This window comes from Antechinus flavipes, chromosome 2 (assembly GCF_016432865.1).
Source record: "Antechinus flavipes isolate AdamAnt ecotype Samford, QLD, Australia chromosome 2, AdamAnt_v2, whole genome shotgun sequence".
Lineage (NCBI taxonomy): Eukaryota > Metazoa > Chordata > Mammalia > Dasyuromorphia > Dasyuridae > Antechinus > Antechinus flavipes.
In genome coordinates this window covers 590,912,323-590,929,617 of record NC_067399.1, presented here as the reverse complement: position 1 = coordinate 590,929,617, position 17,295 = coordinate 590,912,323, and the positions used below count along the sequence as shown (strand labels likewise).

Here is a 17,295-nt window from a genome sequence, read left to right as displayed (position 1 = left end):
TATACGTATATGTATGTGTATATACACATACATATATGCATTGCTTATGTATATATATTGTAATATATAATACACATACAATTGTAAATTGTAAAGTTTGCAAAAGACCTGAGTTCAAATACATGACCCTGGAACAGGCATTTAAGCTCAGTTGGCTTAATATGAAGAATAGGGATAACAGCAAAGGTTGTTGTGAAAAATAAAAGGAATAAAAGTGCTTTGCAAACCTTAAAATACTATAAAATACTAATTATTGCTGTGGTGGTTGTTATTGAACACTCTCCCCACAGCAATCCTGAGAGATGGGTAATACAGGTATTATTATTCCTATTGTACATAGAGAAAACTGAGGGGTTTGCTAGTGCTGAGTAACCCAAAACCAACTTCAAAATTCTTTGCCTAATTAGAAAAAAAATTTTTGTGCCTTTGCTTTTGCTGTAAATTGACAGCATGGTGTAGCAGATAAATCTCTAAAGGAAATAGGTTCAAATTCAGGCTCTGTCCCAGTATGACCTTGAGGAAGCAAGTTGACCTCTAAGCAGCAATTTCCTTATCTTTAGTAGAGATAATGCTCATACTGCCTACCTGGAAGGATTATTATAGAGCAAACAATTTAAAAATGGTAAGGTGCTATATAAAAAATTATATAGCATATATAAAAATGTTATATAATATACAAATATATATAAAGAATACCCACACATATGCTATTTAAATGTGATTACCTCTGGTCTATTCTGAGCAAAGATGCCAACAAACTGGTCTGGTGATGGCTTGTATCCTTTGTACAGAAGGCAGGAGCCCAAGTACTCTGCCCTGTCAGACACCTAGATAGAAAGGGCCCAAGAAAAAAAGAGATAAAATTACATTGTCAGTCCCAGAAATGGGAGGAAGGAAGGTAAAAGAAAAGCTCAAAACAAATAAGATTGCATACCTGTTTGTAAGAGAGCCATCTGTATGGTTGATTTGGTTTTCTAGATCCCAAACAGGGTCCATTATCTGAAAACAATTACCACAAAGAGAAAGTAACAAACTTTAGTCGCAAATCCTTTGGTGAAGGAGGAGGTGGATGATTGATTAGTTCAAAAATATGATTAGCCTGAGTACAGTAATAGTATTTATCTATTCTAGATCTAGCCACATACTGAGGATAGGGGGAAAGGGAGGAAGGAAGGAGGAATATGAAGGTAGAGTAAATTGTCTTTAATGAACTCACAATTTCAGGTCAGGGAGATAAGATAACAAACAAATACTCAGCAATATGAGTAGTTCTAAGATAGAGCAGAAAAGGAATCACATAATGTCTCTATATTTAATTCAATATAACATATTGTGTTATGTTGAATTGGGAGATTGAAGGGAGAGCAGAGAAAAAGTGATTTTTTTTTCCTCTGAAAACCAACTTGACGAGGTGTAGAATGCAATAAGATGAAGATAAAATATATTCCTAAATTAAGTAAATCCCTCAGAAGGAACCATATAAAAATGTCCTGCAGAAATAAGAGTCACACAGCTAATTATGGAGATGATTCCAGCAAACTGGAATTAGATAAAATTTAAAAAGCACCCTACTTCCAGAAACTAGCTTGAGAGGTGAGGGGAATTTAAGCCTTGCCAAGAGGAAGCATTTTGCTAAGAATACTATGGATTTAAAAAAAATACTAAGTTTTGAGGCTCAAAGGATGAATGGAAAGCGAGAGAGTATGCAAAGTAGTTGTAAGAAGAAATAAATTTCCCATTCATTGTACAACTCCAGGAATTAATGATTGAGAAGAATCCCAGGGAATTCCAGGCACTTTATTTTGTAGAGATAGACATAACATCAACTGGAACATATTCCATTGATAGTTGTTTTGATTCTTGTTCTATTCTGCAAAACTAATTCAATCCCTCTCACCCTACAGCTGGATTAGGCTTCCTCATGTATAATCTGATCACATCATTCTTTTGCTCATTGGCTCACTATCATTTTTGTCTTTGGATGCAGGGAAACTATGCCTTTAACATCCTGGCATTCAAACAAACAAACCACCATCCATCCTTTTTTTTGCTATTCCTCCCTCCTGGATATTAAATCTATTGTATCAGTCACTGTGCTAAATTCTGGGAATACTTAAAAAATAGAAAGGGCTGGATTTTGAATCAGGTTCTCCAATGAGGCACTGTTTTACACTGTACCTCATATTTTTATTATAATTCACATATATTATATTCTATTATAAGACTAATTTATTAATGCCATTTAAAATTGTGAGATTATTGAATTATGTAGTAAGGAATCATAGTGTAAAGTGAAAAATAATTTAAAAGTTTTAAGTGTCTGTATGCAAGACATTGGAGATACCAGGACAAAAATGAAATGGTCTGCCTTGGAGGCAATTACATTCTATCAGTGGATCATACATGAATAAAACACAAACATAAATTAATGACTGAGAAGAATCCCAGGGAATTCCAGGGATTTTAGTGGATAGAAATCTGGTCTTGGAGCCAGAAATATGAACTTAGTACTGACTGCCATATACCTATGTGGCCCCAGGCAAGTCACTTAATCTCAGGAATACTGAGCATCTTTAATATTAAGCTGCCACTTGGAGTAATTGGGTACACTTGAAACGAGTTTCCTCATTCCCCATGATAATGAAATCACAGGTCCACCCATATCCCTCCTAGAGGGACCATGAACAATGGGAAAGGTTCATGTAGAAGGTGGTACTTGAGCTGGGTCTTCAAGGAAAGAAGGGATTCGGAGATGGAGCTGATGATAAGAGTACATGAAGATAGTGGCTGTGAATGCATGAAATGGGAGATGGAATGCTATGCCATAAGGAAAGGCAAAAAAAGGGAATATGGAATAAGAGTGGAAAAGTAGTCTGGAGTCAAGCTCTGAAGTGCTTTGAAAGCCAGAATTGAGTTTATATTTTTTCTTTGGGAAAGTAGAACCATTGCAGTTTATTGAATAAGGGAGTAACGCAATCAGGCTTGTGTTTTATAACATTTAGTATCTATACTTTCATGCTGTATTTGTGAGACTGTTGGTTAAGAACAAAACCATAATTTGTGATCAGCAGAAAGAATGTAATCAGCTATGCAAAAGGCAGAGCTACACCGTGAGTATATCTGTTAGCCCAAGACCACGCAGCCGTAAATTATTAACTTAGGGACCAGGACAAAAGTTATTGTGTTGAGATTGTGTTCTATCATTGTTGAGCTACACAGCTAGGAATTATATATGTTACTCACATTCTGCAACATGTCTGCTAACATCTCTGTTAGGGATATACTATCATGTTGAGAATATATTCTTTGTTTTAACAATCTTGGTTTTTAGCAGTCAGGTCATGTTTGTGGCTTTTGCTGCCTTTTTTTAACAGTTAAAATTTGAATTTAATTAGTGTAATTAATGAATTTAACCTGTGAAATCATCTGACTGCAGCACAACTTAACCATTTTCAATTCTGGAAAAATAAGATGATGTGCTAATCACTATCTATTCAAAGCCTGAAGGATATAATGTGGTTATTTTACATTATACCTTTCCTCCCCTATGACATTCTGAAGAACCTTTCATTTAGGATAAGAATAAAGCTTTTGCTACCTAATTGTCCCATTCATGTGTTATGTAATTTGTTTCCCTGGTCCTAGAATGTGCTTTGTAAATCTTAAACAAGGCTATGTGTTTCAGGTATATATATTATTCCTGTGTGATCAAGAGGGGACCTTAGTGACTCGTTCATCATAACTGATAACATAATTGGAACTGGAATCCAAAAATGGTTCTGCTACCTTTTAAATCTCCTGTTCTTTCCTCTATCACCACTGAGCTAACTTGGCTCTCACACTTCGTGGAATAAAGACATGGGATTCCCATCCCATGCAGGGGGAGAGGGAGACAGAGAGGAGCAGGTGGGCATATTTATCTATGGCATCTAAAGCTTGAAGCACCACAAAAGAGATCTCACTCAATCACATCATTTACCTCTTATGAAACAGACCTAGAACATATCCAGGTAGTAAACATAGTATTTGAACATGCATCCTCCAACAGGAGAGGTTGGTCACTAGAGATTTCTTCCCTAATACTCTGGCATTTAAGGAGGGTACTTAGAGAATTGATCTCATTATTTCCCACCTGACTGACTTTCTGGTCTGGGGACCACTAGGAAGGGTTTAAAAATTATGATCCTATCTAAGGATCATAGTAAAATTGCTCAAGCCTCTGAATTGTGGTATAGACATACCATTTTTTAAAATAAAAATTTTTTCCCATCACTACAACCTCCACCTTTCAAATATGACTACATATTCTTAATCCTGCCTCTACTTAAAATGTAACATAACTTAATCAAGTTGAAAAAGCAAAACCAAAAGGGTTAGTAAGCCTACCAGACACACGGAGTCCTCGTTGGAAAATTTCATACACTGTTGTGGCATCAGAATAATAATAGCTGATGAAGTCGTCATTGCGTTGCACAGCACCTCGCCGGGCTCCTCCCTAAAGTACAAGTCCATGGTTAGACTCAGGCTTATTTTTAACTAACCCCCACCAATAAAACAACTGCTAAGAATAGGCATTTTTTCTAAATATATGAAATAAATACCCAGTTATACTGACATATCATAATAATAAAAAAATAATAACAATTTAATATGTAATATATATAACAATGATATAATATATAATAATATAATATAATAACACAATAATATATATTTTATATAATACATAATATAATATAATATGACATAGTATATTATAGATAATAATTAATAATAAGTTAATAGAGTATAGTTTAAGAACTTTTTCTATGTAGTTCAAGCCTTCAGTATTGCATTTCTCTGAGAAAGCTTGAGCTAGGAATACTCAACTCAGCTGGACAGCTCTCTTTTGGTAGGCTGCTTTAAATAAATATAATAATAAACAATTTATCACTTTTCAGCAGCACTAACTTCTATTTATTCATTGTGGTTGGTCAGCTGAATGTGGTAAACAGCAGCAGGGTTACCTGAACTCCCACTGACTGCTTTTGCAAGTCCACAAGGGGCCAGACTGGCCGAGGTTTGTTAACCAGCCATAGGAAGATGGTGATTCCAACGGTCAATAGACTGATCACCACTGGTGTTGGAAGTGGGGAGAACAGAAAGTTCAAGATGAAAAGCATCTTTGTGTAGCAGCAACAGCAAATTTACACCTAAAAAGAAAGAAACTAAGAGTTAGAAATGTTCATTACCAGTAGTCTTCTACAAAGAATTTGGAGGCTCTGGGGGAGATGGTAAGCTAGCGTGTCACTAGCTAATTATTGTCCCTAATATTGTGAAAAGCAACCAAATCCTGCCCTGGCTTCCTTAGAGTCCCAGCCCCTTCTACATGAAGCACTTCTTGATTGTCCTTAATTCTAGTACTTTCCCTCTGTTAATTATTTTCCAATTTATCTTGTCTAAAGTTTGTACATAGTTGTTTACATGTTGTTAATGCTGTTAGACTGTGACCTTCTTGGGAGCAGGGACTATCTTTTGGACTTTTTATTTTCCTAACACTTAGCAAAGTGCCTGGCAGATAGTAGCTGCTTAATAAATTCTTACTCGGGTTTCTAAGGGGGGAAAACAATAAGATAGAAAAAAGTATTTCTCCAGACAGTTTAGAAAATTGTTCTTTTTTGTCTGTGTCATTTAGAGCGAAGTGACCAATGAGAAACTAAGTTAACATTCTACTTATTCTACTTATTGTCAGGAATTTATTCAGAAAAAGGTCCTAGGCTTGTATGCACTGATGATCAAAACCAGAACATTTACACAGTAACAGCAATATTTGAAATACTTAGTTATTATGATCAAGAGTGATATAAAATAGTTCCAAAATACTCATAATGAAAATTCTCTTTGCCTCTAGAGGAAGAACTGACCAACTGAATATAGCTTGAGAAGAATTTCTTAGATAGGTATATTTTATAGAGTACTTATCACAAGAATATTTTATATGTATGTGTGTGTATATATATATATTATGTGTGTTTGTGTGAAATTGCAGTTTTTGACAGTGTCAATGAGGTCTACAGGACACAGAACGGCTCTTTTAATATCTGCTACATTGAAATCAGTGGAATTTTTAAATGGACCACCTCATATAAGGAAAACATTTCAGGGATATTTTATATAATTAGAATTCAGAAGATTTATGTTGAGGATAACATCAGTTCTTGAAATGTGATCCAAGGACCTTTACATTCCTGAGATCATTTCAGGAAATCTATGAAGTCAAAACCATTTTCAAAATATTAAGATATTTAAATTTAGAATAGGATAGATATTGATATATATATAGGTAAATACACACATACATATATACATAAATATATATGTATAACTTTTGGATGGGTCCTTAGTAATTTTTCAAAGCCTAAAAAGAACAAAAAGTTTGAGAACCACTGCTTCAGAGAGATAATACTCCTTTGTATGAAGGGACTCTTTTAAAGCTATTTTTTTTTCTTGCCAGGTCAAATCTTTGGGGAACACTTCTAGTAGATGTGAAACTTTTCCTCTATAAATAAGATCTCCACCAAGACTTTCCTTTTCTAATTTTCCACATTTATTTGTTTAAAAATCTCTAAGAAGGTGTTGAAAACTATTCTCAACTAAGGGGAAAAAAATTTGCTTTGAAACTAGTCCCTGGCTCCAGCTGATCTCTAGATAACTGATGAGTTTCAACAGATCATTTTCCCACTTTCCCACTTAAATAAAGTAAGAATAAAATTTGAAATGAAGTGAGAATGAAATTTAAGAACATTCCTTCTTGGAAGCTCTTTTGTTAGAAGAGAAAATTACGACTTTTATCATAGGACTTTGCAGTTCCAAGGAGAACTCAGTCTCCCTTAGGACAGTCTAATGAGGGCTACCAAGGATGCTTTATTAGAAATTCAGTCTATATTGCTCGCTTTCTTCTGGATTGTGTGTTATTATCTGATAAAGATAAAAATGCTTCCCAGTTTTGTGAAGAAAACCTTTGATGTACAGAATAGATCATTATCTACTTCCCTAACTCCATGTTTCTGAAATATTTGTAAAAAGGGATAGATAACATGAGAACAAAAGCAGTATTATGACAATATCACCTACTAGAATTCTGAAAACAGTGATGTCTAGAAACGGGGCTTACCAAAGTTTTACTTACTTTACACCTTTAGCCAGCCATGCTATATTTTCTGCATGGGGCAGGTCCTTGATAAAGCTGAAGTAAGCAAAGTTGTACTTTGGTATTTTCTTAGGCCAGTTGTCCTCATGCTCAGTTTCCCTCTATCTTATCTCTAGTTTTCTGGGCAGAACCTCTTACTATGGCAAGTAGCACCCTGTGACCTGAAATTCTCTTTTACCTACCCTATTTTCCCTATCCTCAAGGGGAAAAAAAAATAGCTTTTTACTCTATTTTATTTTACTCCATTCCATATTGTTTGGAAAAGTATTTCATACAGTGAGGAAAGACTCAAGTTTGAGATACAATAGGTATAAATCTTCACTTAAATTCTTAATATGTAACCTTGAATAAATTACTTAGTTTATTGAGATTTTATTTTCTTATCTGTAACTTGAAAGGGTTGGACCAGATGGCTTCTGAGGCTTCCTCTGGCTTCCAAATTTTGCCAAAAATTGGATTAAGATTATCTTGTGCAATTCTTTCTATTCATCAATGAAAAAAGAAAAAAAAGAAATCCAGGAAATTAAGTTATTTGCCCAAGGAGATATGATATTTCCTTTAGAAAATTACCTCCCACTAGTAAATTGGCTAGTACATTGCACATCCCAGGCTTATATATTTTAAACTTTGGACTTATCAAACATAGATAGATAATCATCTACCTTTTCTATTATTTCAGAGAGTAACATCCTCCTACTAGTCCCTTAGGCTTTCAACCTAGGAGTAATTGTAGCCTCCTCATTATCTCTATCTCTCACTAGCTATATCCAAGATCAGTCAAATACACCCATTCTCTCCTCCAACATGCCTTGATTAATACAATAGCAGCTAATGGGTCTACCTTTTCTTCCCATCCCAATCCAGCCTCCAGCCATTAAAGTGATTTTCTTAAAATTCAGGTTCAATCATGAAAACTCCATCTCTCATCCCTATTCAATAAAGTCCCTGTTGCCTCCAAGATCAAATACAAAATTCCCTGTTTGACCATCTTAAGCTTTACCTTTCCAGTCTTCTCACAACTTATTACCCAACAGGTACTTTTCAATCTAGTGGCACTGGCTTCCTGACTTCTATCTTCCTGACAAGATACATCTCTACAGTCTGTGCATTTTCTCTAGCTATCCTCTATACCTGGAATGCTCTACTTTTCTTGTATACAATTAGCTTTGTTTATGTATTCACATGCCTTAGATTGTAAGCTCCTAGAAGGAAATTGCTGTCTTTTTTCTCCTCCTTTTTGTCTCCTTTTCTACCTTAGCACTTAGCACAATTCCTGGCACATAATTAGTGCTTAATAAATGTTTGTTGAATATATTTTAACATATTTTTAACATATATTGGACTGCCTGCCATCTAAGGGATGGGGGGGCGGGGGAGAAGGAGGGGATAATTTGGAACAGAAGGTTTTGCAAGGGTCACTGTTAAAAAATTACCCAAGCATATGTTTTGTAAATAAAAAGCTTTAATAAAATGTTTATTGATTGATCTAGAAAACCATTTGGAGATGAATGAATTATCATTCAAGCAGATTCAACATAGGTTCTGACTACATCTATATAGAGGGCTGGCCTTAGTTCTGAATGAACCAGGCAGTCAGTCACTAAACTTTAGGATTTAGAATTACTAAAACTTGTTGAGGGATGTTAATCATTCAGGTAATAAACATTTATAAAGCACCTACTATGTGCCAAATACTATGCTAAGGTATAGGGATACAAAGTAAGACAAAAGATGGTATCTGCCCTCAGAAAACTTGCTATTCAATGGGGGAGGACAAGAGGCTGAAAAAGAGGAAATGAAAAAGAGCCAAACACTTGGGGCAAGATGACATTCAAAGGAATATAGCTATTTGGGAAATGAAAATATGGATGTTCCGAGCATCCTCCTTAAATGTAAGATATGGGAGGAGCTCTCTGCTGTCCTTCTTGTTTCTTTTCCAAGTAGAGGAAGGGAAGAACTCTAGGGAGAAGGAGTATGGAAGAGATGTGAAAAAATTCACAGGTTGATGTGTTTTTACAGAATGAAGAGGTTCTGGGGAACATGATGTCAGAGGAGTACAGTCAGATGGGAAAAGAATCTTTTTCATTTTAGAGAGGAGGAAAAAAAATCTCTTCTAAAGGAAATAGATAACCACTTAACCCCAATCTTTTCACATTGGGAAAGGTTCTATAGATCTACTTTACCTGGGAAAATGTGATAATCATACTAGTAAGTTAGTGTAAAAACTAAACTTAATAAAATTTTTATGTAGTATATTAGACAGTGATACTCTAAGTAAATTAGAAGAACAAAAGATAGTTTCTGTCATATCTTTGGAGAAAGGAGGAATTTATGGCCAAAGAAGAACTAGAGGACATTATGAAATGCAAAAATGGATAATTTATATACATTAAGTTAAAAAGGTTTTGCACAAAATCAATGCACCCAAAATTAAAAAAGAAGCAGAAATCTGAGAAATAATTTTTATAGCCAATATTTCTGTCTCATTTCTAAAATGTATATTGAGAACAGACTCAAATTTATAAGAATACGAGTCATTTCCCAGTTGATAAATGAACAAAGGATATGAACAAACAATTGTCAGATGAGGAAATTAAAGCCATTTATAGTTATGTGAAAAATTGCTCTAAATTATTATTAGGAAAATTAAAAATAAGAGAGTACTACTTCATACCTATCAGACTGGCTAAGTTGACTGGGAAAAATGACAATGTTAGAGGAGATATGGGAAAACTGGAACATTAATGCATTGTTGGTGAAATTGTGATCTGATTCAACCATTCAGGAGAGCAAATTGGAGTAATAACCAAAGGTCTATAAAACTGCTTATCCTTTGATCCCAGCTGTGTCACTACTGGTCTATATCCTAAAGACATCATAAAAACAAAAGAACCCGCACATCCAAAAATGTTTGTAGCAACTCATTTTGTAGTAACAAGAAATTGGAAATTGAGTAGATGCCCATCAGGTGGAGAATAGCTATTTTATAAGAAATGATGAGCATGCTGATTTCAGAAAAGCCTAGAAAGACTTATATGAACTGATGCTGAGGGAAGTGAACAGAACGAGGAGAATATTGTACACAGTAATAGCAAGATTTTATGAAGATCAACTATGAATAGATTTAACTCTTCTCAGTAATGTGATGATCCAAGATAATTCCAATAAACAGAGGATGATCCATATCCAGAGAACTATGGATACTTCAATTCACTTTCAGCATAGTATTTTCAGCTTTTTGTTTGTTTGTTTTTTTTTCCTTTTGGCTTGATTTTTTCTTGCACAATATTGCAAATATGGAAATATGTTCAAAACTATTATACATATATAATTTACATCATATTGCTTGCTGTTTGGGGCAGGAGATGGGTAAGGAGAAAGAAATAATTTGGAACACAAAATTGGAAAAATAAAATACTACTGAGGGAAAAAAGGTAGAACCTAGACATCCTGGTTTCCAAATCTAAGACTCCACATTCATTTATTAAAATAATGTATCAGATTTTTCAAGATATTCTTGAATAGTTGATAGGAATGTACTACTATCCTTCATTATCATAAATCCTTTGAGGTTCTAATTTTATGACCTCTATCGGATGGTGTTTCAGGCAATCTAGCATGATTCATTTCCTTTTCTCCTAAACCATTCTGAATTATGAAAGAATTGGGTAGAGCAAATTGAGAGGAGGATAGGGAAAGAGGAAGAGGGAGAACAGAGAAAATTTTGTAATTAAGAGAAATCAAGAACTCTCCATGCTTAGAAATTGCCTGTTACACAAGTGATTTATTCATATATGACTATGTCAAAATGGGCTCAAAATAATCCTTTAAGCCAGATCCTGTGAACTTAAAAAAAAAAAACAAACCCAAAACTGATAACAATAGTGCAACATTTAATTCTATGAATTGTTTTATGCATTTAAAAGCATCATTATTGAAGAATGTCTATAGGTTTTACCTACAGTCAAAAGCACTCATGACATAAAAAGTTAATAACCCTTTCCCTAAGCAAAAGATAATGATATTTCCCTGATATGAAGACTTCTTCCAGAGACCATATTTATAGGCATGGTTCTTTCCTCCATTTGACTAGTATCTCTTACCTTTTTCTTACCAACATAATTAAAGTATAGAACTATTGGTTTATGGGTTTCCTTTTATGCTTTTGAGCAAACACTTGCTCAAAATGCAATTTAAAAATAGCTTATCTTTATCTGGAGACAAAAAATTATAATAGTACGCACACAACAAATAAAAGTTTAAAGAGAACAGGAAATTCCTGAGAGTAAGAGATGCCAGTTCATCTGAAGCAGACAAAGTGGAAGGGGAACGCCAGGTTCCTGGAGCAGTAATAGGGAAATTGCAAAATGTGTTTCAAATAGGTCTCTTGTTAATTGAGTCCACAGAGCAGAAGAGGCTCCCATTGCTCAAGATTTTAACTTTTGGGTATTAATTAGTGTCTTCTTCTTGAAGTTTCATCTTCAACCCCCATGCCTTAGGGCCCTCTTTTTAATTCAAGCATTGAAAAATTCCTGGGCTTTCCTCTTCTATATCTGGCTTCCACATCCCAGGATCCTTCAGTTCCTCCTCGCAGCTACGAAGAACTATATTATCCATCATCCTTGCAAATAAAGAGCTATACTTGATTAGTTAGATTTCACTGTTCAGGCAACCCTGTCAGAAAATGCTGCTATTTGGTTTCCTTCATCTTTCCTACTTCCCTGGGGTTTCAGATTGTCGCTGAAATAGCTGAAATCCCTATTTGCCAAGTATGTCCTTCTCTTTTCTATAGGTTCTAATTTTTATTTAGTCAAAAAGACTATGTTTAAAACAGAGACAGAAATGCTTCTCTTCTTTTCTGACTTTCAAGATTTTTTAAAATAAATACATTCTGGTTAATCCAGAAACCAAGCAACCTACACCAAGTCATATTAAGTTTTTTTTTTTTTTTTTAACTTTTTATTGACAGAACCCATGCCAGGGTAATTTTTTACAGCATTATCCCTTGCACTCACTTCTGTTCTGATTTTTCCCCTTCCTCCCTTTACCCCCTTCCCCAGATGGCAAACAGTCCTTTATATGTTAAATAGGTTACAGTATATTCTAGATACAATATATGTGTGCAGAACCGAACAGTTCTCTTGTTGCACAGGGAGAACTGGATTCAGAAGGTATAAATAACCCGTAAAGAAAAACAAAAATGCAAGCAGTTTATATTCATTTCCCAGTGTTCTTTCTTTGATGTAGCTGCTTCTGTCCATCCTTGATCAATTGAAACTGAATTAGCTCTCTTTATCGAAGAAATCCACTTCCATCAGAATACAGCCTCAAACAGTATCATTGTTGAGGTATATAATGATCTCCTGATTCTGCTCATTTCACTTAGCATCAGTTCATGTAAGTCTCGCCAGTCCTCTCTGTATTCATCCTGCTGGTCATTCCTTACAGAACAATAATATTCCATAACATTCATATACCACAATTTACTCAACCATTCTCCAATTGATGGGCATCCATTCATTTTCCAGCTTCTAGCCACTACAAACAGAGCTGCCACAAACATTTTGGCACATACAGGTCCCTTTCCCTTCTTTAGTATCTCTTTGGGGTATAAGCCCAGTAGAAACACTGCTGGATCAAAGGGTATGCACAGTTTGATCACTTTTTGAGCATAGTTCCAAATTGCTCTCCAGAATGGCTGGATGTGTTCACAATTCCATCAGCAATGTGTCAGTGTCCCTGTTTTCCCGCATTCCCTCCAACATTCCACATTATCTTTCCTTGTCACTCTAGCCAATCTGACAGGTGTGTAGTGGTTATCTCAGAGTTGCCTTAATTTGCATTTCTCTGATTAATAATGATTTGGAGCATATTTTTATATATCTATAAATAGTTTTAATTTCTTTGTCTGAGAATTGTCTGTTCATATCCTTAAGTCATATTAAGTTTTACGTTAATCTTAACTTTAAGTTAGACTCCTTTAGCAAATTGGTGAATCCTTTTCAGAATAATGTTTTTAAATATATAAAATAAAATGCACAGGATTATAAAGGAAACTATTTTGAAATAATCATAAGTTCATGGAATACACAGTAAGAATTTCTCATCTAAATATAAACACCTACATTTACTTTTTTCCCTATTTCCTAGTTGCACCTCAGTGCCTCCTGTCCTCATATTTATAGTTTCATGTCATAGATTTAGAGTTCTCAAAAGATTTTAATTCCTTCATTTTAAAGATAAATAAACTGAGGCCAAAAGATGTTAAATGACTTGCCCAGTTCTTCCTGATTTCAAGTTCAATGTTCATCAAATCACATTAACTCTTAAAACAAGGTTCAGATTATTTCTAAATTCTAAATTATGATTTTTAAGTTATAGATTCAGAATTGGAAAGGACCCTCTAGAGTTTTAAGCTAATCCCTAACAACAAGAGGAATCATTTATAAAGTATTTTTGACATGATCATTTAGCATCTTCTTAAGTATTTTGGCTAAAAAGGAATTTAGCTGCTTTCCAGGACAGTATCCATTGATAGATCATTCTATTTAGAAAATGAATTAAGCTAAGATATCACTTTCTTGTAATTTCTATCAATTAATTATAATACTCTGGCCAAACAAAAAGTATCATTAATGTGGCCACATTGTCTACAGAAATGTCCAGTAAATTATTATTATTATTATTTTTTTTTTTTGCTGAGGTAATTGGGATTAAGTGACTTGCCCAGGGTCACACAGCTAGGAAGTGTTAACTGAGATCAGATTCGAACTCATGTTGTCCTCACTTCAGGGCTTTTCAAATGAAAAGAGATTTAAATAATTCTAGTAGTATTTAAGAAAAGTGTCCTTACACTTAAATTTATATGTGACCTACATAAGTGTATGTAACCCAGATATGAAAAGTAAAATCAAGAAAAAACTAAAGGAACATGGGGAAAAATAACTATTAGATACATGGATAGGAGAAAAGTTAATAACAACAAAAAACAAAAAAGGAGAGGATCATAGAAGATAAAATAGATACTTTCAATTACATAAAATTAAAAATATTTTATACAAAACTACTAAAAGGAGATAATTGGAAAAAATCATTAGTTAATTTCCCTGATAAAGATCTCATTTCCAATATTAAGGGATTATTGAACAATTGATAAAAAATAAGGATATGAGTAGATATTTCTCAAGGGAAGACCCATATAACAATATGAAAAAATAGTCCAAATCACCACTAATCAGAGAAATACAAATTAAAGCAATTCTGAGACCCACAAATGCAAAAGAAAAAAAAGAAATTATAAATGTTGGAGGAGACAGGACACATTGATATACCACTGAAGAACCTGGTGAATTAGTACAACCATTCTGGAAAGCAATAACAAATTACACACTAAAAGTTACTAAACAGATGTGCTTTTTGACCCAGGTGAATCTCTGCCAGAAGAGATCAAATAAAGAGGGAAAGGTTTCCTATTTTATGGTCACTTACTCTAATATCTTTCATTTCAAATTGAAAGATCACCTTGCTCAAAGTCACACAAATTTTAACTAACAGAGCCAGAACTCCAGTCTACATCCTCAAGTTCTAAATTTACAACTTACAGTTGCTTCAACATATTTTATTGGCAAATCTGCAAATGAAGATTCATAGTGAGATCCCAATATCAATTAAATTATTTTTAGAGCTAAGAAAGGTCATAAAAATAGCATATTTTTGTACCATCTTAGAAAATGTTGGTTGGTATCAGATTAGTGTATTTGGGGGAACATTCTAGGCAGGAACCTTATTAATTATATTGTATAATATGGAGAATTCTGTAATGATGAAAAGGTAGGAATTAGCAGAGGGAAGAAGACAAAGAGAAAACTATTGGTAGGAAGTGAAGTTCAATATTTACTATGCAGTTACACTGGCTTTGTGATCCTTTTAAAGGACATGACAATTATTTTTGCTTTAAGATTGAACAGCTAATTATTTTTCACACAATGAGTTTTAGATTGTAATTTAGAGAAAAAGATGTCTCTGCTGTCTAGAAAGTGGTGTGTTTAATTCTAATTGGCTTCTTGACTTTTTTGACATGTACAGGCTTATCCAGTGGTGACTAAAAAAAAAAGCTCATTAAAAAAAGAGACCAGTGACCAAGTTTTCCCTACCACCAAGTACAGAATACCACAAATTTCTATATTCTAGATGTAATCAAAAAGGCTCTGACCCCAAATATTCTACAGAGAAGAATAGTGTCTAGTTGATGAACCTGCTGAGATACATGTGATTTTTCTCCTCCTAGTAATATGAATGGATGTATGATATTTTAAGTAATATGAATGGATGTATGATATTGATTTCATTGGCTTAGGAAAACTTAGTATGTGGGACCTAGAATTGCCCAAAGTATAGTGAGATTTATCTATGATTACAAAATGAGTTATCAGATGCAGAATCTGAATGTAAGACTTCCTGATTCCAAGTTCAGTATTGTTATCCACAAGGCAACAAGAGCCTTTGGTTCTGGTTTCTGTTCATTCCGAATATTGGGCAAGTCATTCACACTTTTTCTTTACCTCCTTTGCATATTTACTGCTGCTAGGAAGAAACTAGATAATAATTGGCAATATAATTCTGCAAGAGGCAATGAGATAGCTTTAGTAAGCCCAAAGGGCCTCGTACTGGACAAGTTCTGTTTTGTTTTAATCTATCCAGAGACTGACTTCAATTTGGCTAAAGTTTCACAGCATCAGAAAATGGCATGGAAACTAAACATAATCAACTAACAAGACCTAAGCAAAGAAAATGAAGACACAGATCATCCTTCATATCTCATATTCATTGGAAAAGAAAGAGACATGTAAATCATTTGGCAGGAAAAGGAAGCTATCCATACATGAAGTCTTGAAAGTGTGGTTATCTTTTCATTAAGAGTAATATAAATGAATGTTTATTTAATGTAGAATCAATACATAGCCCTGTGTAGCTTCTGTATTCCAGTCATTTTAAAGTCTGGTTGGGAAAAGAAGACATTTATATGTTCATGTGAGAAAAAGTTATTTTGTGATAAATGTGTAGGAGAAAGATCCAGTGTATTATTGGATTCTAAGAAAGAGGTTATCACTTCTTCCTAGGGAGGGGAGTAAGTCAGAAGAAATATCTTAAAAATATCTTACTTTTGACAGAAAATTGAATCTTAATTTTTCATTGCTATAAGGAATTTCCAGTGAAAAAAATTCCCACTTCCAATGCAAAATGGGAACTCTCTACAACTTATAGTCCTAGAAAGTTATCTGGGAACAATAATTTTCCCAGAGCCAGGGCTTGAACCCAGGCCTTCCTAATTCCAAAGGTAACGCTTTATCCATAATATTGATCTGCCTACTGAATTTACCATGTTACATACAGTTACAGCTTTCCTACATGTCTTGGTTGATACTGACAAATCTGTGAGTTAAATAGGACAGTCAAGAAAGCCGAGGAATTATTTGATCTGAAGTCCAATAATTAAGAGCATAGTCAGAGCATCCAAGTGTTTCAATTTCTAGTCTAAATCTCTCTTTACTACCTATAACTTGTATGGTCTTGTCCTTTTCTGTGATCAAGAATGCTTACAATTCTATTTATATTACAAGGCTGCTAATCAATTCTTCTCAGGTCCAATAGTGCTGATGGAACAGCTCACACTTATCAAGGCCTATGAGCAAAGATGTATCAAATAGTCGTTGGAGCAATTTCCTTGGTATTAAGGAATTCTATTGGACCTGTGGGGAGATTTTCCTTGAGTACCCAATTTCTAAATTCATTAGTTGACAGGTGGCATAGCAAAGCCCTGGGAATACGAATATAAGGGAAAAACAGTCTCTGCCTGCAAAGAACTTACGTCATGATAAAAAGAAGCTGAAAAACTGGGGAAGGGAGCATGATGGGATGGGAGGTTAGAAGGTCCCAATAGTGAAGAAAGAGACAGAGAAGAAAGAATTAACGTGACTGGATGCTTTTGCCTCTCTTAGGTCCACTGGTATACTCTGCTGGAGTCAAATAGCTGTAAGAGGTAGCTAAGGAAAGGATAAAAAGTTAGGTGACATGACCTAATTAAGTATTATGAGCAAAGCAGTCTG

At 34.4% G+C, this 17,295-nt stretch overlaps 1 protein-coding gene across 2 annotated transcripts in view; it reads right to left on the bottom strand.

The window, feature by feature from the left end:
- Positions 1–17,295, bottom strand: part of ACSL5 (acyl-CoA synthetase long chain family member 5) — a 49,645-nt gene that overhangs the window by 18,277 nt on the left and 14,073 nt on the right. For both annotated transcript variants that reach the window (XM_051981409.1, XM_051981410.1), the window contains exons 2-5: positions 5,007–5,192; positions 4,387–4,495; positions 935–999; positions 726–827 (exon numbers count right to left, since the gene is read on the bottom strand). In XM_051981409.1, the coding sequence (XP_051837369.1) occupies positions 726–827; positions 935–999; positions 4,387–4,495; positions 5,007–5,162 (432 nt within the window). In that variant the 5' untranslated portion in view covers positions 5,163–5,192. The remainder of the gene's footprint in view (positions 1–725; positions 828–934; positions 1,000–4,386; positions 4,496–5,006; positions 5,193–17,295) is intronic.